Source organism: Saccopteryx bilineata, chromosome 11 (assembly GCF_036850765.1).
Source record: "Saccopteryx bilineata isolate mSacBil1 chromosome 11, mSacBil1_pri_phased_curated, whole genome shotgun sequence".
NCBI lineage: Eukaryota > Metazoa > Chordata > Mammalia > Chiroptera > Emballonuridae > Saccopteryx > Saccopteryx bilineata.
Window position 1 is genome coordinate 66,775,772 of NC_089500.1, and position 24,338 is coordinate 66,800,109.

Genomic DNA, 24,338 nt, shown 5'->3' on the forward strand with positions numbered 1-24,338 from the left:
TTAGAACCCTGGCCGGACACACTTTCTAGGATTTTACCATCCGATGTTTAATCAGTATGAAATCTTGGTGACACGGTTCTTTTTGTTTTAAGGCTTTCCTTTAGAAACATCCAGATGGTTCCTCTCTTTAGCTCATAAGTGAGGGAGGGGACGCTCCCTAAAACAGCGTCCTAATCTGCAAACACAAAAATCTGAACATTGTTGTGCTAGGCAATTCTTGTTTTGCACCTAAAATGAGTGAAAGAATGTGGTCCTCTTTAAACTGCTGGGAGACAGGGTGGAGGGAGAGGGAGGACGCTGAAAGACAGCGGTAGTTAAATCTATTTCCTTTAGAGACAGCTTTTATCAAGAAGGTAGGAACTGGCAGCTCTGTTCTAGAGCCACTGGTTTATAAAATGTAGGCACCAAATTATAGCTCACCTAATGTAAGTTATTCTAGATCAAACGCTGAGTAATTTTCGTTTTGGGTTTCTAGAAGGCATTCTCAATACTGTATTGAGAGACAGTATACCTTAGTGTCATTTTAATACTGACCCAAAATGAGTATATTTCTCATTTTGGGTAGGAAGGAGATTATATACTTCAACAGGCGTATGCCTGAGTCATAATATCTAGATAAGTATTCAAGCTTGTTTCTTTCTTGCCCTAGGGTGAAAATGAAAGAGATAGTAGTGTGAGTGATTTTGCAGCTGCTCTGGATGTTTACCATGGAGATGAGTATTTATAGCAGCTGAGTTGAAAAGTAAAGTATTTGAGGCACAGAAGATAGGTTTTCTTTTTTTGTAAATACGTTCTGACTTAACAAGTATGACCTTTAGAGTGTAGTTAAAAATTCTGGTAAATTCCTAGCATATCAAAAAGGAGTGTGAAAGCTGACATGCCCTGTTTTATCCTACTGCTCTCACTCTGAGTAGGGCTAGTCAACATTTTAAAAATACTGTTTTTTTCTTTTAAATTGTGATAAAATGTACATACAATAACCATTCGAACTTTTTTCTAATTTTACAGTTCAGTGCATTCAGTTCTCGGTGAGAAGCATACTTTTCACAAGGTAGTTGAAACAGAAATGCTGTTTGGATAGATTTTAAGGAGTTGAATTTTAGAACTATTACAAAAAAAGTTAAAATCTTGAGATCTTGTTAAAGAAGAATTGATTTGCCTTCTTGGCTTTGTTTTTTTAAAAAAACAACAACAAGGGAATTACTTTGAGATCGGAAACCCAAATTGTCTTTTAGGGAAGTATAAAACTTAGATTTTTTTCATAGCTAGGGAATTACAGCTAGAAGAATGGAACTGTTTTTAAAAACTTGATGCCAGAATGTCTTCAGTAGTGAAACTGCTATGATAGGAATGACTTATATATTTTTTCTCTTCTTTTTGTTTTGTTACCCCCCTTTTTTTGTTTCACTTTTTTCTTGAACCCCATAATTTCTTTTAAATCCTTTCTGCCAAATCAGGATTTTTAAAATTTTGTTGTCTTAATATTAGAATGTTTTCCACTTGCATACATGGTTACCTAGTTAAAAATAGAAAAATACAAAACTTTTTTTTTAGTTTATACTGTCATACCTGAGGAATTCTATTCTACATTTTTTCATTATGAGTATTAAACTGAATATGGTATACCAGGCAGTATTCTGTTCAGAAATTTTATTTTTGAAGCATTTTTATATAGAGAGCAGTGTTTTTCAACCTCCAGTCTGCTGACCAGCCCACCAGAAACTTTATGTAGGTCTGCGAAAGACCTAATCACCCTTATGTTGTATTATGCACAGGGTGATTTCTGCCTTAGTGGTCCCTGGAGAAATGATTCTATTTTCACTGGTCCCCAAGTATGAAAAGGCGAAAACCACTGATACAGAGTATGTTTTTTATCCTGAGGTAAAAACATTAATATGTAGTTGAAAATAAATTGATCAGCCCTGGCCAGGTAGCTCAGTTGGTTAGAGCTTTATCCCAACACACCAATGTGTGGGTTTGATCCTTGGTCAGAGCACATAAAGAATCAACCAGTGAGTGCATAAATAAGTGGAACAAGAAATCGCTGTCTCTCTCTTTCTGCCCTCCCCAAGAAAAATCAATAAATTAAAAAAAATTGTTTGAAGAAAATAAATTCATCAGCAGTTTCTTCACATTGAATGTATAGGCTGTCCATGGTTTGCAGCTACAGTCAGTATGTAACCGGCTAGTACATGCACTTGTGCTTCTCAAATGTATTTTTTTTTTTTTTTTTTTTTTACAGAGACAGAGAGTCAGAGTGGGGGATAGACAGGGACAGACAGACAGGAACGGAGAGATGAGAAGCATCAGTCATTAGTTTTTCGTTGCGCATTGCGACACCTTAGTTGTTCATTCTCATCTCATATGTGCCTTGACCGTGGGCCTTCAGCAGACCGAATAACCCCTTGCTCGAGCCAGCGACCTTGGGTCCAAGCTGGCAAGCTTTCTGCTCAAGCCAGATGAGCCCGCGCTCAAACTGGCAACCTCGGGGTCTCGAACCTGGGTCCTCCGCATCCCAGTCTGACGCTCTATTCACTGCGCCACCGCCGGGTCAGGCTCAAATGTATTTAAGTACAAACTCCTGCTATGGTCAAGTTTGCTAGATACTGTCTGCCTCTTTTTCAGGGAAAGTCTTTGCCCTAGGGACTTACATTTACTATTACTTTATTGGGCATTCCAGTGCCTTTTCCCTTCATCATTCTGTACCTGCTCTGACCAGTGTGGTGGCCACTAGCCATGTCTGCTACTGTGCACGTGATCTATGCACAATTCCGAATTAAAATGTACTATAATTATAAACATTAGATTTCAAGGAATGTAAAAAAAATTGCACTTTTTTTTAGATTGATTGTGTGGAATTAACATTTAACTATATTTGCTTAAATGAAATGCATAATTTATTTCACCTGAATAGTTTTGGCTGTTTCAACTTTAACATGATTGCTAGCAATTTTTGAAATTACTTATATGGCTTGCACGATATTTCTGTTGGACAGTTCTGGTCTACACTATTAACTGATTTTGTGTCTAAAGCATTTCTTCAGCTTTTTCCACACTGGTATTTGTCCCATTTCAAAGTATTAGTGTATGTAGAAGCAGTTAAGTGATCAGTATATAATTTAAAATAATTTAGTAGCTGTTAAGGCAGCGGTTCTCAACCTGTGGGTCGCGACCCCGGCGAGGGTCGAACGACCAAAACACAGGGGTCACCTAAAGCCATCGGAAATACATATTTTATTTAAAAATGTATTGTATAATAAATATGTATTTTTATTTAAAAATGTATTGTATAATAAATATGTATTTTTATTTAAAATGTATTGTATAATAAATATGTATTTTTATTTAAAATGTATAATAAATATGTATTTTCCGATGGCTTTAGGCAACCCCTGTGTTTTGGTCGTTCGACCCCACCGGGGTCACGACCCACAGGTTGAGAACCGCAGTGTTAAGGTAACTAACAAATCAGCATAATTATTACTAAGCATACACAAAAATGATAGTTGGAGTATTTGATTTTCTCTTTCATTTAACATGGTGGTGATGTAAACTGTTTGAAGTTGGTTACTTTCCTTAAATATTAACATGAAAGTGAATTAAAACCTGTTAACCACTTCAGTAATACAGATTATAGCAGAATGTGATGTACTTTAACCTGTTTTGAGTTAATGCATCAAGAAATATGAACTGGAAGTTAGAGACAATATTATTCATATAAATCAATAGAGAACCATGAGAAGCATCAACTCATAGTTGCTTCACTTTAGTTGTTTATTGATTGCTTCTCATAATTATCCTTTTTATTCTTGTGCTTCCTATTTGGCTCTTTGCTTTTAAAAGAAGAAGGTATTCTGCCTGACCAAGCGGTGGCGCAGTGGATAGAGCGTCGGACTGGGATGCAGAAGACCCAGGTTCGAGACCCCCAAGGTCGCTGACTTGAGCAAGGGGTTACTCGATCTGCTGAAGGCTCACAGTCAAGGCACATATGAGAAAGCAGTCAGTGAACAACTAAGGTGTTGCAATGAAAAACTGATGATTGATGCTTCTCCTCTCTCTTTGTTCCTGTCTGTCTGTCCCTCTCTCTGACTCTCTTTGTCTCTTAAAAAAAAAAAATTCTGAAAAATGGATTTGGTGGTGGGTAGACTTATAGACTGGTGTAGCCTTCCATTAACATTCTCCGAAGAGTGTGCTGTATAGACTTTGAGAATAATTTGTCAAAATGGTAAACTGGGTTACGTGATACGTTTTATGGTTTGAGGGGTTGTGTTTTTTGTTTGTTTTTTTAGATTTATTTATTGATTTTTACAGAGAGGGGGGAGGAAGAGTGAAAACTTATCAACTTATAGCTGCTTCATGTTAGTTGTTCATTAATTGTTTGTTGTATGTGCCTTGACCAGGCAAGCCCAAGGTTTCCAACCAGTGACCTCTGTTCCAGGTCAGTACTCCTATCTATCACCACAAGCTAGGCAATGTGGTACATTTTAGATGTATTACCGCTATCACAAATTGTTTTAGTTCAGCCCTGGCCAGTTTGCTCAGTGGGTATAGCATCAGCCTGGTGTATGGACACCGTTGGTTCTATTCCCCGTCAGGGCACAGAGGAGAAATGGCCATCTGTTTCTCTCCCTCCTCTCTTTCCCCATTCTCTCGCTTTCCCCCTTTTCTCCCTCTTCTTTTCCCACAGCCAGTGGCTTGGTTGGTTTGAGTGTGGCCCCAGCACTGAGGATAGCTCAGCCCAAGCATGAGCCTCTGGTGCTAAAATAGCTCTGATTCTAGCATTGGCCTAAGATGGGTTTGCCTGGTGGATCCTAGTTGGGACGCATGTGTGAGTTTGTCTCACTATCTACTCCCCTCTCACTTAAAAAAGAAGTTGTTTTAGTTCAACATTTATTAGTTTGGTGCCTACTATTTGCTTGGCTTCTGCTAGACTTTTGAGAGAGCCAGTTAGAAGCATTAGTAAATAACAAAACAGGTGATAGTCAACTTAAGACAGGTAAAATAGGGATTGATTATTTGGCTTATCCATTCACAGCAAGAAATTGGCTTTAACTCCTAAAACAACATGGCATAATAGTTGGTAATTAACTAATGGTGATACTGTTTCCATATAGCACAAAGGAAAAAGGAGCTGATTAGTTAGCAATTAGGGAAATTGGAATCCACATTTAAATTGTTCCTTAGTTTTTTGATTTGTGCTCTGTAATTCATGGGACTTAAGTGTCTGGCTTTTGGAGAGGTGGAGCTGATGCACTTATGTTCAGAGGGTTAAGGCAAAAGTTGTTGATAACCATCTGCAAATGTTAGTAATCTTTGCATGAGTTGGTAGACAATTTTATTAAAATGCCCAATGGAATGTTTTGTGTGTGTGTGTGACAGAGACAGAGTCAGAGAGAGGGACAGACAGACAGGAAGGGAGAGAGATGAGAAGCATCAATTCTTGGTTGCAGCATCTTAGTTGTTCATTGATTGCTTTCTCATGTTCCTTGATGGGGGGAGGGGGCTACTGCAGACTGAGTGACCCTTTGCTCGAGCCAGAGACCTTGGACTCAAGCTGGTGAGCTTTGCTCAAACCAGATGAGCCCAGGCTCAAGATTGCGACCTCGGGGTCTCAAACCTGGGTCCTCGGCATCCCAGTCCAAAGCTCTATCCACTGTGCCACCGCCTGGTCAGACTAACGGAAATCTTTTAAGTGTTTTATTAAGTGTTAATTTTATTAAAGACATTTAGTTAACCATGGAAATCTCATAGCTGTGTAGATACCATACTCATAAAATCAAATTTAGCCATTCTCAATTATTCATGATAGTTGGTGGGTTTGTTTGAGCTTTTTTTTTTTTTTCCATCTTTCTGAAGCTGGAAACAGGGAGAGACAGTCAGACAGACTCCCGCATGCGCCCGACCGGGATCCACCCGGCACGCCCACCAGGGGGCGACGCTCTGCCCACCAGGGGGCGATGCTCTGCCCCTCTGGGGCGTCGCCATGTCGCGACCAGAGCCACTCTAGCGCCTGAGGAAGAGGCCACAGAGCCATCTCCAGCGCCCGGGCCATCTTTGCTCCAATGGAGCCTTGGCTGCGGGAGGGGACGAGAGAGACAGAGAGGAAAGCGCGGCGGAGGGGTGGAGAAGCAAATGGGCGCTTCTCCTGTGTGCCCTGGCCGGGAATCGAACCCGGGTCCTCCACACGCTAGGCCGACGCTCTACCGCTGAGCCAACCGGCCAGGGCATGTTTGAGCTTTAATAGATCCTGATAGGCTTTATTAATGCCCAAGACTGGCACTGCAATGCTTCAGATTTTAGGTTTTGGAAATGTCTTATTTCTGTGTTACTAAGTGACAAAGCTGGTAGTTCTTAACATGATGCAACACCCTCACCTGGGTTAATTCAATTCAAGTTTTTCAAGGTAAGTTGTTTTTCTTGATTCTTTGTCCCATAATATACACACCCTTGTTATAAGTTTGATGAAATTGTCATCAGTGTCATCAATTTCTGAGGTCTTGGGTTCATAAATAGACCTAAGTTATTAAAGTTAAACCATTGAACTGTCTCCACTTGAATGTGGTGATGTCCTTTGCCTATTGTGGATCAGCTACCTTTTTGCTATATTACTTTCTGCTGTGGAAGTACTGGGGTAGGCACTAAAGGAGGCTTGTAATAAAGATATAAACCGAGGTTTTCCCTCAGAAATTTGAAATAAAACTGGAGGAACAAGATATATAAACAGGAAGTACAGAAATGATTTGGTACCAAAAAGAATGATGCAGGCAGCGGGAGTTACTGTCTCACATAGTAAGAATTAAGGTCATAAGTCTGTACTGGGATGGTCAAGAACGGTGTCCCCCCCACACACACCTTGAAATGGAAAAATTATGGGAATGCACAAAAAAGTGGAGAATTCAAGCATCTCCCAAGTTTAAGGATTAGGGTGGATATGTAGTGCACCTATCTACAAGAACTGGGGAGCAATAGAAGGTAAAGATGGGAAGGTAGAAAAGAGACACCTTGAGTGGTGGTCTTACACCCTGGCTGCAAGTCAGAAACACCTTGAGGGGGGGGAGGCACTAAAGAAAATATACCAGCTCCTGGGACCTAACATTAGTGAACATAAATTAGAATGTCATGGTGGGGTTCAGGCTTTGTTGTTGTTGTTTTTAAAGTTGCCCAGCTGGTGATTGAGTTGGATTAAGATCTTCCCATCTAGAGTGCTGGAAAAATCAGTAAGGATTTTGGACAAGGAGTTGAAATTAGATTTTTAGATCAGTTTGGCTGTGTTATTTGACAGAAAATGGAAAGGATTGATTGACACTGGAAGTTAGCAGATGTGTTAGACTGCTGGAATGAACATATGCTGTCATTAGGACAAAAGATATCTAAAGAAATATTGTTAAGACTTGCAACATGGAGTGTGGAGGTGGAAAGGGAGGAATCAGTCATTATAGAAGTGACCCTGCTTCAAGCCAGTTAAATTATTCTCTATGAGTAGAGACTGGATAGATATATAAAATATTTTAAAGTTTCCCAAATGATTTGAGAACCAGAGCTCTAAGAATAAGTATCTAGTTTGGGTAATAAGAGAATGATCCAAATAAATTTGTGGTCAGACAAATGTAACAGTTGGTAACTGAAGTAACAATGTAACATTGTGGAGTGTTAGCCATAGCTATGGAAGGAGGAGGGGGCACAAATCAGCTCTGACCTTGAGTTTTCATTTCCCTTGTGAGAAATGGAAACTTAGTGAAATTGAGTAACTTCTTGTTCCTGGCGTTTTACTAGTATCAGTGATTAGACTTAAGCCTCCTTCCTTGTTTAAGCTATTTCACCAGCTCTGACCTCTCTTCTTATAGTTATTTGTGATGCTTTCCAAATATACTGTTCATCTTCAGCATTTCTAAAACCAAATCTACGTTTTTCTTTTTCCAGATCAATCATTTTAGTTAACATTTGAATCAGTGTAAAATAATTTGTGTAGCTAATACAAAGCACAACTCTGTGGTTTCATTTAGGCATATATTTCATATCATCTTAATTGTTTCCTTTCTATGGACATTTCTCCTCTATTATGGCAATAGCTCAATGAGATTTCTGTTTCCTTCACAACAAGCCACACTTGCTAGCATAGTCATTCATGCAATAAACTTCCTGGATGCTGGGCATAGAAACTCATATGCATGGTCCTTGCTGGCTGGACTTACGTGATATGTCATGCCCAAAATACTCGACTGTTTTCTTTTTTAAATCTACCTATTTCTCCAAATTAAGCTCAAATTTCACCTACTATTAAAACCCTTTGACTTTGCTTGTCATGTTGTTTTGATGCATGTACATTGGTGATTAACATAGTATTTCTAGTATGTGACATTGTAGTAGGCACTAATGTTAAGCAAATTAATTTTTGACATTTTATCCTATATACTGCTTTTCCTCCATGTTTAAACCTGAGTTAAGTGTGTAAATCCCCCTAAGATGGGGGCTGTCAACAGGGAAATAATTTCTGGGGTTGAGTGTGTGATGCTAAAGGAGGTATCTGTTAGCACATAAGTGGTTGCTCAAACATCAGATGAGTGTGCTTCAAAGTTTCCTGCATTACTTGCCGGACCATTGATTCTAAGTTAATGAAATGACTTTGTTCCTTGACCACACCTTCTGTCTTGGATTCTTTTATGGAATATATAATTCATGTCTTCATTTTTTATCTCTAGTATGAAGTGTAACGGAACAGACTTTACCACCTGAAACTGCTGCTTCAAGTTCAGATCAAAGAACATACCTTGAAACAACCAACAAGACCAAAGAAGAGTACACTTAAGTTGAAGACACAATACTTGATCTGAAACAGGAAGTTTGTGCCTACTCAACAGCTTTGAAAGAGCACTTCCCAACGCTGCTAGTAGTCTTTGTTTTCTTCGGTGCTGTGCTGTGAGATTGCCCGGTGCAGCAGCAGTTGTATTCTTTATTAGCTTGATAGATCACTTTCTCTCGCTCTTTTCTTTTCTTTTTTTTAAAAATACTAGCAACTTTCATCCTTTGAAACGTGTGCTGAAGAAGAAAAATCAGCAAATACTACTGAAAGTGCAATATTTGAATATCACTGCGAGGTAGGTTTGTAGTTTCCTGGTGGCAACAATCGGTTTATAATTCTCGATTTCTTTTTTTTTTTTTTTTTTTTTTTTTTTTTTGTATTTTTTTCCTGAAGCTGGAAATGGGGAGAGACAGTCAGACAAACTCCCGCATGCGTCCAACCGGGATCCACCTGGCACGCCCACCAGGGGCGATGCTCTGCCCCTCCGGGGCGCCACTCTGCCGCAACCAGAGCCACTCTAGCGCCTGGGGCAGAGGCCAAGGAACCATCCCCAGCGCCCAGGCCATCTTTGCTCCAATGGAGCTTTGGCTGCGAGAGGGGAAGAGAGAGACAGAGAGGAAGGAGGGGGGGGGGGTGGAGAAGCAAATGGGCGCTTCTCCTATGTGCCCTGACCGGGAATCGAACCCGCACGCCAGGCCGACGCTCTACTGCTGAGCCAACCGGCCAGGGCCTGGATTTCTTAATTATTTGGTCAGATACAAAATTTTTTAATCAGTTCTCTTCTAAAAGGATTTTGAAAACTATTCTCAACTATCAACACTAAATTATTTAATTTATTGTTTCTTGTTAGGTAGGGACAGTATTTATAGCCAAAACTGAGATTTTTTTACATAAGATTACATTTATCAGCATATGCAGATCTCTTGTGCTTTATTAGTCTCTTATAAAGAAAAACTCAGATGTGAGGGTGATCTGGCTTTGACAGTGTTGCCCCACTTGTGGCCAGCGTTGATCCGGCTGATCTGGCTGACTGGGTGTCCCCTTCCTCTCTCACCGCTCCATGTGCTTCTCTCCTGAAACTGCGTGTTTGCCCGAAGAAGACCACCTTCCCCACTAGACGAGAGGCTTTCTCTTCGGTCAAGAGTAGCTGTGCTCCCCTGCGTTCGCCCAGACAAGTTCTCAAGGTCTGTTTGTAGGAGAACATAGAGTAGTCAAGCTTCCAAGACTCCAGACGCATCCTAATGAGGAGGTGCTGCATGTGGCAGTCTGCCTTTCTAAAAAAGAAAAGAAAAGCATCTGTACTATTTAGAAGTTAGGGCCTGAGGTGGGATTGACCAGTATAGTCTTTGTTTGGGGTCTTGGTAACCGAGGGTAAAGAAAGCCTACGGAGAAGGTGAGCAGTACTTGAAGCGGGAGAAGAGTCTTCTGATTCAGATGTAGAGGTAACAGTAGATTCAGGGAGAAGTGAAAACATGGCATATATTGAGCAGTTCATTATGAACAGAGGGGAAGATACGGTTTTGTAGGGTGCAGAAGGTGACTGGAAAGGGAGGCTTGCTGGAGGCAGGTTCTAAGGGGCCCATTATTGCTAGGTGTTTATAAGCAAGGGTTTAATGGATTTTGTATTTCAAAACAGATAGCTTCAGAATTTAAAGTTATATATTCAGAAGTATATCTTTAAAAACAAATGGTGCCACTTTGGAGAGAGAGACTGAGGATGGAAAGACCTGTTACGAGCAATGGACTGTAAGGAAGGGAAACACTAGCAGAGGTCCCCAAACTTTTTACACAGGGGGCCAGTTCACTGTCCCTCAGACCGTTGGAGGGCCGCCACATACAGTGCTCCTCTCACTGACCACCAATGAAAGAGATGCCCCTTCCGGGAGTGCGGCGGGGGACCTGATAAATGGCTTCAGGGGGCCACATGCGGCCCGCGGGGCCGTAGTTTGGGGATGCCTGCTAGGGTATAGTAAATTTTAATGGTAGGAGTGATAGGACTTGGTGACCATTTGAATGTGAAGATGAGCCTGAAGGGAATTGACTGGTCTATCCAGTTGTCCAAGCTAGAAACTTATTTGTAAAAGGGGAGAAGTTTAGATAGGAACTGGCTGAAATTAAAGTATATTGTGGGAATTTATTGTGTTCATAGCTAGTAATCCAAAGTTGAGAAAATGTTCTAATATGGAATGTTACACAGTAATAATTTGGGAAGTTAGGATTATGAAAGGCAATTTTCCTTTTTAATTTTTAATGTCTCAGCTCTGGCCGGTTGGCTAAGCAGTAGAGCATTGGCCCGGTGTGTGAATGTCCTGGGTTCAATTCCCAGTCAGGGCACATAGAAGAAGCTACTGTCTGCTTCTCTACCCTTCCTCTTCATCTCTCTTCACCTCCTGCAGCCATGACTTCATTGGAGCGAGTTGGCCCAAGTGCTGAGCATGGCACCATTGCCTCAACTCAGGCTCTAAAATGGCTCTGGTTGCAACAGAGCAGCGGCCCAGATGGGCAGAGCATTGCCCCCCCCAGTGGGCATGCCAGGAGGATCCCGGTTGGGTGCATGTGGGACTCTGTCTCTCTGCCTCCCTGCTTCTCATTTAAGAAAAAAATTGTGTGTCTCATGTTTTTAAAGTGAGTAGAAATAAAGGTTTGAAGTTCAGAAAGGAGTCATCACTTTATCATAATAAAGAATGAAGAGCCAAAGAAGAAAGTACTTATTTGTACCATTTTCTTTTTCTATTTGTTTCTTCTTACCTCCTCATCTGGGTGTTTTTTGTTTTTGTTTGTTTTTAAGCTAGCAAGAGAAGATAGGAGAGAGATGATTAGCATCAACTCTTAGGGCATTCTTGTTCATTGATTGTTTCTCATATGTGCCTTGACAGGGGACTTAAGTAGAGCCAGTGACCCCTTGCTCAAACCCGAAGAGCCTGTGCCCAAGCTGGCAACCTCAGGATTTCAAAGCTGGGACCTCTGCATCCCAGGTTGACGCCCAGGTCACTGTGCCACCACCCATCAGGCACCGCCTCATCTGGTTTTTAAAAAGTAATTTTAGACTTATTGATTGTGCTGGGTTAGACAAGATAATGTAAATGGAATACCGTTTTATATTCATTCAACAGGGTAAAAGATTAGATACCAAAGTTTTCATTTCATTTCATTGGCATGAGTTGTAGAAATGGATTTAAAGTAGAAATGCTTTTTGGTTAGCCTAATTTTTGTAATTGGAATGTTAGTTTGCTACATAACCATTTTTAATATGTAAATAAATATACCCATAGCTGTAAAAAATTAACTTACATATTGTTAGTTTATAATTACAAATGGATAAATAGCAATTTGGAGCGGGGGATGTTGACAGTAAAACATGCTCTGATTGTATAGTTGTGAATTATTCCAGTTCAAGGGCATATAACTAAGGAAATAGATTTGGAAATGAAATAGAACCCCAGATATTAAGAGGGACTTGTTAAAAATAGTAAAAGTAATACAGAAAAAGGCATTAATAAATATGGAGGAGTTGAATTGGCTCTGGAAAATACCATGAATCAAGCTTATAAGAAGTTTGTTTGGGATGTGGAGACATGGATTGGTTTAGTGAGTGTTTTGATCGAGGCCATCAAAAATGTACAAAGGAAAATAAAACTAAGAACATTAGGGGATAAAAGTAAAGCCCTAGGTGATTGAAAAGGTAACAGCAAAATAATTTGGAGGTTTTTTTTAACTGGTGCTACTGGAAGCTTGAGAAGGTGATTTTTGCAGCTTCCTGGCCTATATTACAGATCAAACCATTGTTTTATTTGTTTAGTAATAGGAAGAAAGAAGCACAGCTACAAGTCATGATCTGAATCAGATACAAAATAATTGTCTTCCAATTAGTTTGATCATATTGTTTGTCAGTATAACATGTATAGTCAATATGTACAGGTGTATGTATTTATAAATTGTGTGACTATAAATTGTATTTTGCATTATAAAATTAATGGAACAAAGAGAAGAGTGATAAAATGAGCAATATATTATAGTTTTTTATTTTATTTTGGAGACAGGCAGGAAGGACGAGAGATGAGAAGCATCCACTTGTTCTTGCAGCACTTTAGTTGTTCATTAATTGCCTCTCATATGTGCCTTGACCACAGGGTTCAAACCGAACTCGGGCTTCAAGCCACCGACCATGGGATCAAGTTGATGACCCCATGCTCAGGCTGGTGAGTCTGTGCTCAAGTTGGCGACCTCAGGGTTTCAAACCTGGGTCCTCAGTATCCTAGGTTGATGCTCTATCCACTATGCCACCACCAGTTAGTCTAGAGTTTACCTGTTAACAGCGCCGAAAGTACCATGAATTAATATCTGAGGGACAAAGTACATGTAGTGTGTTTTATTGCTGCTGATAGAAGTCTGTTTCATAGTCTTGGACATAATGTTTTGGCAGACTTGTCTGATTTCATTAGATGGTCATTATTTCACAATGTAGAAGTTAAAGAACTAGCCCTGGCATGATAGCTGAGTTGGTTAGAGTGTCATCCAGAAGTGCAGAGGTTGCCAGTTTGATCCCCAGTCAGGGCACTTATAGAAATTGATCAATGTTCCTCTCTCTTTCACTCTCTTTCTCTCTCTCCCCTCTTCCTCTCATTCCCAAATCAACTTAAAAAAAAATTTTTTTTTAATGTGTAACTTAGTTTTGGTTTTTTTGTTTTTGTTTTAAAGAACTAGTACAAGGATTCAAAGTATCCGCTTTCATACTCTGCCTGTGCTTGCCTTATTATAAGCATTATCTGTCTAAAATCTTCTGGGGGACTCTTTTTCAACCATTCATCTATTTGTGAGGGCAGTTTAGTTAAACTGGATAGCTAAATTTTGTATTCTCTTAATTGTGCAAATATAAACTGTAATATACTGAAAGCAAATGGTCAGGATCATTGTTAATCTCTTGGAGTCCTCACAATATCTAAGTAATGTTTGTGATATGTGATTTGATTTACCAGTCAGCAAATCCTCTTCTGTGAGTACATAATATGAAAGCTAATTTTTGAAATTTATAAAAGCTAATTTTTATCTCTGGTCAAAAATACATATAGTTCTTACATTTTCTTTGGCTTATCATGTGTGTACCCTGCTTTAGGGAGACAGATGGTTGAAATACTGGATTCTATGAAAGTTATAGGATATTGAGAAGAAATTGAACTGAATTGTCTTGACTGTAGCAACCACTAGACTAGAGAGTCCTTGTGTGGCATTTTAAAAATTGTGAATCTTGTCTGACCTGTGGCGGTGCAGACCTGGAATGCTGAAGTCGCCGGTTTGAAACCCCAGGCTTGCCCGATCAGGGCATATTTGGAAGTTGATGCTTCCTGTTCTTCCCCCTTCTCTCCTCCCCCTCCTCTCTCTAAAATGAATAATAGAAATCTTTAAAAATTGTGAATCTTATAGATTAGGGACATTGTAAGGGCTTTAAAAATACATTTCAGTGTGACAATAATTTATTTTGTCTACAGAAATCTGATTAAATAAATTATGTATTGCTAAAGTAACTGGATAGCTAAATTTTGTATTCTCTTAATTGTGCAAATATAAACTGTAATATGCTGAAAGCAAATGGTCAGGATCATTGTTAATCTCTTGGAGTCCTCACAATATCTAAGTAATGTTTGCGATATGTGATCTGATTTACCAATCAGCAAGTCCTCTTCTGTGAGTACATAATATGAAAGCTAAAGTAACCTGATAGTAAATGTGTCGAAGTATACAGGTTGACTGTCAAATGTGTGTTAAATTGTTACCACAGTTATAAACATTATGCTATGTTATCACAGCTGTTTGAGATGGAGAATGCTTTTACTGTGTCATCAGATCCTCATCCCCCTCCTCCAGCCCCTACTTCACTTTCTTTACCTTTATCTTCATCTACCTCATCTGGGACAAAAAAACAAAAGAGGACCCCAATGTATCAGAGATCTGTAAGTCAGGGAAGCAGGCATCCCAACTTGTTTTGCTTTGTGTTACAAGCATGACTTAGGGGGGCCACTCAATTTTTGGTTGAAATATATACCCTGCAAACTCACTTTCTAACTTCCCTAAGCATTTCCTTCACCTTGAATCTTGAAAGATAAGTAAGTACTGTAGGGCCTTGCTATTCAAAGTGTGCCCAAGAATCAAAAGCATTGGTACCACTTGGGGAGCCTGTTCAAAGTGGAGAATCTCAAACCTCTGTTTCTACGGAATCAGTTTTTCATTTTAACCAGATCAGTAGATGACCAGGTATTAAAGTTTGAGAAGTCCTCGTTTAGAGGCCACATTGTAGACATAGGCCTTCTCAGTTTGACTCCTCAGCTATTTGACTTTGACAAATCTGTTTCCTCACTGTTAAAATGGAAATAATATTTCTCATGGGCTTTTATAAAAATTAAATGAGTTAATACTTTGCAAACACAGAACAGTATTTATTATGAAAGAGTTAGCTGTGATAGCTTTGGATTGCGTGGTTTGGCCATCTCACACACTTATCTTTCTAGAGCTTTAGAAATATTTTTCTAATGAAAATATTTTTATTAATGTCTTAACTTCACACTTGAACTAAAGTGTTTATAATTATTTGTAATGAATGAGCTTAAAACTAGTTAAGATGTGGATATGTCGCAGCCCTAGTAAGTTAAATATAGACCTAAGCTTTGCTAGGGATTTTGTCCTATTTTATGATTCACTTAATTTGTTTTTATGATTAAATGATGTAACCAGTGTGAGGACAATATTTGATGATCTAAACAGGTTTCATTGGTCTGCACCTAAATAGTTCCTCTTTTCACTAAGGAATGTTTCCTTTATCTGATCATAAAAACACAACAGCATTATGAGGTTTTTACAGGTGAATACTTCTTAAAAGTACCTGTGAAAGATTGAACATTTTTAGAATTGAAGAGTTGTTGTTTTCTTGAGTTTTATGTTAGAAAACTTCTTTTCTAACTCAACATTTTGAGTTGTTTTCCATTAAAGAACCTAAGCATGCATTATTCTGATATTTTCTAGTTTGAAGTAAGTATTGCATAGAAAGTTCATTGTTTTAATCTCTACTAACTTAATTGTCTCTATGATGCACGGCTTACCAAATAGTACTAAGGTTTCTTTTTAAGTTACAAAATAGGTGTCAAATTTCTTAAGTAAGTGTGCTTATAGTTTGGGTTGCCATCTCTTGAATGTGTTACCATTGTTTTGAAATTGTTGTTTTAGTAATTTCAAGTTACCGTAAAGGCAGCTTTTACTTTCATAGTTGATTGACCTTAATACTAGCTTCCGGAAATTCTGTTTGTCTGGTAAGTGCAAATTCTATCATAAATTGGGGCAAAAAAAATTTCCCAAAGTAGTTGAAATATTTACTCTGAAACGTTTTATTAATTAAATTAACATTTCAACAATGAAAGCCCATAATCTTCCCTTCACCTATCTTAACCTTTATTTTCTTTGCCCTTTTTTTATTTAAAATTATAGTTATTTCTTCATCAGACTTATGCTGTGGAGATTGTGTACGGATCTGTATGTAATGTGAGCTCTTTTTCTTTTTAAAACAGATGAGCTTTGATCCAAACCTTCTCCACAACAATGGACACAATGGGTACCCCAATGGTACTTCAGCAGCACTGCGTGAAACCGGGGTTATTGAAAAACTACTAACCTCTTATGGATTTATTCAGTGTTCAGAACGTCAAGCTAGACTTTTCTTCCACTGTTCACAGTATAATGGCAACCTGCAGGACTTAAAAGTAGGAGGTAATCTGTTGATTCCCCTTTTTAAAAAAGTAATCACAAATTTTTTTTTCCATATCAACTTGTTTATAAGTGTTAGTTTTGGTTTTCTAAGTCTACAATTACTGAAGTATGTCTATATAAAGTAGCAGAATTCTGATTTCTGTTGTGTGATTATTTTGAGGGATGAAAGGCTAACTGATTACAAGGTATCTTTGAATATATTTTGAATAGATACTTGGAAGATTTAACATTTATTCCTTTAGTAATGACTCTATCCCATATTCGATTTTAGGCCAGTAAAAATATTAAACTTTTATAATGTTAGTTTTGATTTTTTTACTAGGTACTATTTTGGTAGTACCTGGAAAAAAAACACACAGTGTTACCACTTACACTACATGAAAATTCATCTTAACACCATAGAAGCCACTTTTATATGTGAAAATGTATGGCTGATTACAGGACTGAAGTTACCAGGTCTTGGTGTGTTTTTTAAAATATCTTTGAGGAAAAAAAGAATAATATTGTACTTAACCATGTGGTGTACCAGAGACTAAGCCTATTGAGAATATTACTTTGGTTAATTCTCAATTTATACATGAGGTACAGAAAGGTTAATTTAAGGGTCATGATTGTTATATTACCTTACTTGCTGTATGTGTAATCCCCATGAAAACTAAGATATGACTAAAGCAATGGTTTTGAAACTGTATATCAGAATTGCATTCAAGGCTTGTTAAAACATAGATCGTCATACCTCTTGTCCAAAGTTTGCCTTTGAATGGGTCTGCAGTGGGATGCAGGAATTAGTATTTCTGTTAAGATTGCAGGTATTGGCTGCTGATGATCCAGGAACCACACTTTGGGAAGCACTGGTGTAAGGCAGCTCAAATGCTACATTGAGCTTAGCTTGAAAGTGAGATGCCTTTATGCCAAAATTAGTACCACAAACATAGCATTTTCTTTCTGTTAGATGATGTTGAATTCGAAGTATCATCTGACCGGAGGACTGGGAAACCCATTGCTGTCAAACTGGTGAAGATAAAATCAGAAATCCTCCCTGAAGACCGAATGGATGGACAAGTTAGTGCCTTTGATGCTTTGTGTTTTCTTGGGCCCATTTGCATATCTTTCACCTTAGAAAAGGAAGTCTCCCCATCTCCTCAGTTTGCACAAAAAAGATATATATATAGTATATAAAGATTACTATTTTAAAGTTATATCAGAAGCACTTGCATTTCTTGACCTGAAATGAAAATGTAGTCAGGACTCAATCTGGGTTTTTACAGATAACCCAAAGTCTGTGCTTACAGTCAGTTTATGTACTGTAAGTTTGAAACTGGCAGCATGGCATCCTCTTGTGGATCATATTAAAATGCATCCCTGTGTATAGTATAGAGGATATTAAAATTCAGTTTATATTGCACAGTGCTGCTCCTGAAATGATTAGCAATGGAAATTTTTTTTTTTTTGACTGGTAGGTTGTGTGCGCTGTTCCTCACAACTTAGAGAGTAAATCTCCAGCTGCCCCGGGTCAGAGTCCAACAGGGAGTGTATGCTACGAACGTAATGGGGTAAACTTGTGTATTTTTCTTAAACCTTTGCCTGATCCACCATGTGATCTATTAGCGTACTTTAAAATTCAAAATAGAAAACGTAAGCTGAAGTTGATAAATCAATTTTAAATTTGGTTTCTAATGCTTCAAGTGCAACATAATCAAAAACTTAAAAACAAAAATCTATAGGCCCTCCAAGTGTCTTAGCTTGCCCAAGTGTGACCTTAGTTAGAACATTAAGGTAAACGCTCCTTTTACTCACTTTTTGGGGGGTTGTGGGAGGGGATCTTTTTTTTCTGATTTCTTTTTAAGCACTAACTCCAGCTTTTTTGTTTGGAATGCCTTACATAAAAATTGGTTTTTTGAAATGTAACTGTAGTTTCTGGGCAAATGCTTCCATGTGTGTAAGCTTTTTGAAGTTGGGTTGCTGCTCAGCTGTGGACTCGCAGAAGTCATCAGTATCATGGAGGGGAAGTGTGTGTTTATATGAATAAGCAATATGCTTGTCATAAAGCATTTAATTTTAAGAAATTTGGCTTAAAATGCCAGTTTAAGAGGTATTAAAGTGAATCACAGTATGCAGTAAACATACATCCTGCCAATGTAGTAATAATAACAACTTATTAATTTACAGGAAGTGTTTTATCTGACTTACACCCCTGACGATGTGGAAGGGAACGTTCAGCTGGATACCGGAGATAAAATAAACTTTGTAATTGATAACAATAAGCAGTAAGTCCTTTATTCCCACCCGAGTGATTTTCTTTTTTTACAATAAGAAATTTGAAGGGAGTTAAAAACCTAGCTTATATATAAGTCTGAATAATTTTTATGATCTTTTACATATTTCATTAATCAGCTAAGAATTTCAGGGTCTAGTCTGTGACGGGCACTGTACACAGGGTGTCAGAAATAGGAAGACAGAACAGGTTTGAAGGAGCTTTGCTGTTCCAGTGGTCTTTGAAGGTTTTGCGAAAGCAGATGTGTTGTGAGGGAGAGATGTGGAATCACTAGGGAAATGAGAGAGAAAAGAGCATTCTGGTTAGAGGAAGTAGCATTTTGGGAAAATACTTTGAGTTGATTGAATTGACTGGATCATAGGAAGATGAAGTTTGAACTCTATCCCAAAATCATAAGACTTTGGAGGATTTTAAGTATGACTGCTTTAGATTGTTGGAAGTGGTGGAGATGATACTCTTTTGCAGAGTAGGGATGCTTTAGACTAGAGGCAATTGAAAGATGAAGGCCCAGAACAGATAGGCCAGTGGTAGTTAGGTGGAGAAGTTAAGTCACATTGAGAAGATAAAGCCAGCAAGTTTTGTAATTGAGTAGACAGAAGTGTATTGGAATTAAGGGAAGAGATGTCCCAAGTACCATTTTTTTTGCTTGGGGTACTGGGCAGGTGATGATACTATTAATTAAGGAGATACAGCAGGAAGGATTAAGATAAGGGTGGGAGAGAATTATGCTTATTTTGGCATTAAGAATTTAAAGTGTCGGTGTTTCTGGATGAACATACTGAATATGTAGTCACATATATAATCCAAGACAGGCTAGTAAATGGACATTAAATATAACTCAATTTCCTCAGCATAAGCAATTAAGGGAAGTGTAGCTAAGATATCCCAGGGGTGATTAATCTTATTTGGAGGTTGGTGAGATGAGAGATGCAAGTACAGAAGGAAGTTCAAAATAGGAAGCTGGAGAAAGTGCTAGGAATGCGCTTTCCAAGAGCAAAAGTGCCAAGAGCATGCACAGAATTGTTAGCTTTGAACCTTCCCTCTGGTAAGACTAAAAGAAATTAGAGTGATTTGCAGGTATGGGTATTGCAAATTTTAGTCTGAATACCTCAGTTTAATCTCAAATATGAAACCAGGGGATATGGCTTGAGTTTGAGGTGGGAGCCAGTGAAAGTGCTTTGTTAAGTTCCTAAATGTGCCAAGAATTAAATAGCTGTTAATCCTGAGAACAGCCTCATCAAGTTTCTTCATCTGTAAAACGAGGTATATTCTCATAAAATAACTTGCCTAAAGTTTTAAGTGTCAGATATTTAAATCCCATTCTGACTAAAGCCTTTCACTGCATGCAGTAAGTTGCGAAGGCAAGTAGGATTTTTTACAGTGTCTTCCTTAGTCTGTTCAATTTTTGAAATAAGCACAAATAGGTTACAGTTTGTGAAGAATTAAGGGAAGTAATTGCTTGGTCTGCAGCTCTTAAAACAGCTGCATCAGCAAATATTGCATCTTACACAATCTGTGCCATCTTTAAAAAATCAGATTTACATTGCAGCTGGTCAAAGATGGGGACGGTGTAACAACTTGTAGGGTATCTAACGTTCCAATAAAGGTGAATCGTTTTTTAAAGCACAGCAAATTTTCCCTATGATAACTTACACTTTTTCTTTTAAGGCTGTTTAATCAGAAAAAATTGACAGAATAGTTAGTAAATTCGGCCGTTGCAAACAGGGGCCTTCTCTTACTTACCTATCTCTAGTACCCTTGCTTGCAGCAAATTATGCCTGCTCAAATGTGTGTTTAATGAGTTTGCTAAAATGAGCATTCCCCATCTTGGTTGCATGCAGTTCGTGACTATTTCTTTTGTTGCAATAGAAAAGCATATAGAACATCATGTACCCCTGGCGTTATTTTCACAGTCCAAGAGAAAAATGATCTAGATGTTCCTCATTTAGAATGCTAAGGAGTTTGAGCAAAAGATTTTTGTGTGTGAATCCATATAAAATAGATTAAGTATCATAAACCTTGTATTTGCTCTTAGTGATAGGGTTCTTGAGGCCTCAGAAAACTAATTTATAGTTTCTGTAGATTCAGCATCTCTAACCAAGCCAATGTTGTTTTTTACTCTTCTTTGTTTCCTGCCCCCGCCTATCCCCATCCAATTACTCCTTTCCTAGTACTGGTGCTGTAAGTGCTCGAAACATTATGCTGTTGAAAAAGAAACAGACCCGCTGCCAGGGAGTAGTTTGTGCCATGAAGGTAAGTGTCATTGAATTTGAGAAACTTGAGTTTTTTCTTGGACTATTTTAAGTTATACTTCAAACGCCCAAGCCTTTTCTCTCTCTTTTATTAACCCCTGAGTCTTTGTTTTTCCTCATTGTCGTCCCTTTAAGAATTGTTTCACTCTTAACTTTAAAAGTGATCTCTTAAAATTCTTTGGTCACTAATACATTGTGTTATTTAAAATGGGACATTTAATTGATAATGATAGACTCTACCAAATATATTGTTTCCATGGCAGTATCTTATGAAATGGCTTGATTGTAAATTGTACTCATAAATACATATGCTTACTAGTATATAATGTATATTATTTTTTGGTTTTTGTTTGGCTTCAGGAGGCGTTTGGCTTTATTGAAAGAGGTGATGTTGTAAAAGAGATATTCTTTCACTATAGTGAATTTAAGGGTGACTTAGAGGCCTTACAGCCTGGAGATGACGTGGAGTTCACAATCAAGGAGAGAAATGTGAGACAGTTAACTTCATCTTTGACCTTCTTTTAAGATCAATAGTGGATTCCATTTTTAGGAAATACTTAAAATTACATCTACTCAACTCTCATTTGATTTAGGGTAAAGAAGTTGCAACAGATGTCAGACTATTGCCTCAAGGAACCGTCATTTTTGAAGATATCAGCATTGAACATTTTGAAGGAACTGTAACCAAAGTTATCCCAAAAGTACCCAGTAAAAACCAGGTAAATGGTCTTTTTCTGGAGAGACTTTTTTGCCTCATTAGTAACAAATTCCATTCAGTTAAAGTAATTACATGGTAATGAAATATTTCTTGATATGTATAAAGTATATGAGAAGTCACTGATTGACTTAGCCATTACTGTGGTTTTTATTTATGTATTTATTTTTTACTGGGCAATAAGGAAAAAGGGACAAAAGAAATATAATACTTGTCAAATTGGAAAACACCAGTTCGGGTGTACATTTGTTCCCATCCCTCCCGTCCCAGCACCAGTTTGTTGTCTTTAGTGGGGGAATGAGGAAATGAGACCAAGGGTGTTAGCGTTTTGGAAATTTGAAACATAAGACTAAAGTGTTTTTTCTTAAATAAAACCTCTCAGTATCATAATGTAGGATCTTAACTGCGGTGTTGTGATTTTATGGTTGTATTATGTGACCATACAACACAAACCTTTCAAAGTAGATTTGCTGTTGTCAACCCCTTTTTTCCCTTTAGAGAACTGTCTATTATATAAATAACATGGGTTTGCTGTGTGTTCTTCTTGTTTGACTTAGAACTAGGAAGGATGGGAAATCTCCAGCTAAAATAGTTTTTCCTTCTCATCAGAATGACCCATTGCCAGGACGCATTAAAGTTGACTTTGTGATTTCTAAAGAACTTCCCTTTGGAGACAAAGATACAAAATCCAAGGTGACCCTGTTGGAAGGCGACCATGTTAGGTTTAATATTTCAACAGACCGACGTGACAAATTGGAACGAGCAACCAATATAGAAGTTCTATCAAATACATTTCAGTTCACTAATGAAGCCAGAGAAATGGTAAATGTTGGCTGTTATTAGATAAGTATCCAATAAAGGAGGGGGAGTGATGCAGTGATGCTGTATTCAAGTTGGTAAATATATTGAAATTCTTGAAGTTAATGATATTACGCAGTTACCTGTTAAGGTAACTAACACAAGTGTGAATCAGTCTAGGTTTGATATCTAGCTCCTCCACTTATCTTGAAATAGATGTGAAAAGCTTTTAGAATGGAAATTTGGACAGGGTAACTTCTAAGGTCTTTTGAGAGTCAGTGATTATCTGGCCCTTAAATAGGAAGACTGAGAAGATTCAAGCCCATCATTTAGAAAGTAGATTTTCCCAAACCTTTTGTAAGATATTTTGTAAACACTAGATTTGACAATATTAGGTGGTTTTTTGTATCTCAGTGGAATTGGATATGTGTAATGAAAATTTAAGTTTCTTGAGACATTAAAATTTTTTTATTGTTTTTAATATTTTTAATTTCTGTTGATTTTAGTGAGAGAGGAAGGGGAGGAGACAGATATGGGGGGGGGACGGACACACATCGATATGTTCCTGTATGTCCCCTGACTGGGGATGAAACTAGCAACCTCTGCGCTTCCGGATCATGCCCTAACCAACGAGGCTATCCTGCCAGGGCGAGACTTTTTTTTAAATCTCTGCCTTTAGAGAACTGATGTTGTTTTACACTTGCAATGTGCTTTTAACTAAAAATCTGGAGATCTAAATGTGTGATTTTAAAAAAGGTTTCTCAGCCTGACCAGGCGGTGGCGCAGAGGATAGAGCGTAGGGCTGGGATGCTGAGGACCCAGGTTCGAGACCCCGAGGTCGCCAGCTTGAGCGCGGGCTCATCTGGTTTGAGCAAAGCTCGCCAGCTTGGACCCAAGGTCTCTGGCTTGAGCAAGGGGTTACTCGGTCTGCTGAAGGCTCACAGTCAAGGCACATATGAGAAAGCAATCAATGAACAACTAAGATGTTGCAACACGCAACGAAAAACTAATGATTGATGCTTCTCATCTCTCCGTTCCTGTCCATCTGTCCCTGTCTATCCCTCTCTCTGACTCTCTCTGTCTTTGTAAAGTAAAAAAAAAAAGTTTCTCAGGCAATAAATCTGTTTTGCTTTATAGTGTGAAATACATTGTTGAGTAACTTGGCTACCCTCAGGACTTAGCATGGCTTTAAATGTCAATATTTAGGCTGTCTTCAAAATTGATTATAAAAGCCTGATCTGTGGTGGCGCAGTGGATAAAGCGTCGACCTGGAAATGCTGAGGTCGCCGGTTCGAAACCCTGGGCTTGCCTGGTCAAGGCACATATAGGAGTTGATGCTTCCAGCTCCTCCCCCTGTCTCTCTCTCCTCTCTCCCCCTCTCTCTTCTCTCTAAAATGAATAAATAAAATAAAAATTAAAAAAATTGATAAAATAATTTAATATGTATTGTATGAATCATCAGTAGGTACATAATAATTGTGCTTCAGTGTTTGAGTGCCTGCCATGTGCCATTTATTCTGGATGTAATGCCCTCACATCTGAGAAGGGAAAAAATGAGGAAAGTATTTCCTTCGTGTTAGTCTTCAGAGTTAGACCTTAAGTGGTTCCTGTGCCTACACTCACAAAATTTTTGAGTAATAGACCCAGAGTTGCCTTCAGTTGATTTTGATTTCTATAAGTTACATTTCATTAAGCTTGGACTTTGTATGTAATCCTGGTTTCTGCCACTTGTTATGTGCTTTGGAC

The 24,338-nt window shown here is 38.3% G+C and overlaps 1 protein-coding gene across 9 annotated transcripts in view; it reads left to right on the forward strand.

The window, feature by feature from the left end:
* The window catches only part of CSDE1 (cold shock domain containing E1), a 39,850-nt gene that overhangs the window by 1,007 nt on the left and 14,505 nt on the right, over window positions 1-24,338 (forward strand). The window contains exons 2-12 of one of the 9 annotated variants that reach the window (XM_066247629.1): window positions 8,700-9,095; window positions 9,901-9,984; window positions 14,605-14,748; window positions 16,354-16,552; window positions 17,505-17,614; window positions 18,013-18,105; window positions 18,722-18,819; window positions 20,999-21,080; window positions 21,440-21,568; window positions 21,673-21,798; window positions 22,404-22,616. In XM_066247629.1, the coding sequence (XP_066103726.1) occupies window positions 14,614-14,748; window positions 16,354-16,552; window positions 17,505-17,614; window positions 18,013-18,105; window positions 18,722-18,819; window positions 20,999-21,080; window positions 21,440-21,568; window positions 21,673-21,798; window positions 22,404-22,616 (1,185 nt within the window). In that variant the 5' untranslated portion in view covers window positions 8,700-9,095; window positions 9,901-9,984; window positions 14,605-14,613. Of the gene's footprint in view, window positions 1-8,699; window positions 9,096-9,897; window positions 9,985-11,676; window positions 11,837-12,930; window positions 13,000-14,604; window positions 14,749-16,353; window positions 16,553-17,504; window positions 17,615-18,012; window positions 18,106-18,721; window positions 18,820-20,998; window positions 21,081-21,439; window positions 21,569-21,672; window positions 21,799-22,403; window positions 22,617-24,338 lie in introns of all 9 variants that reach the window. The other 8 variants (XM_066247628.1, XM_066247636.1, XM_066247635.1 and 5 more) reach the window with 8 other exon arrangements.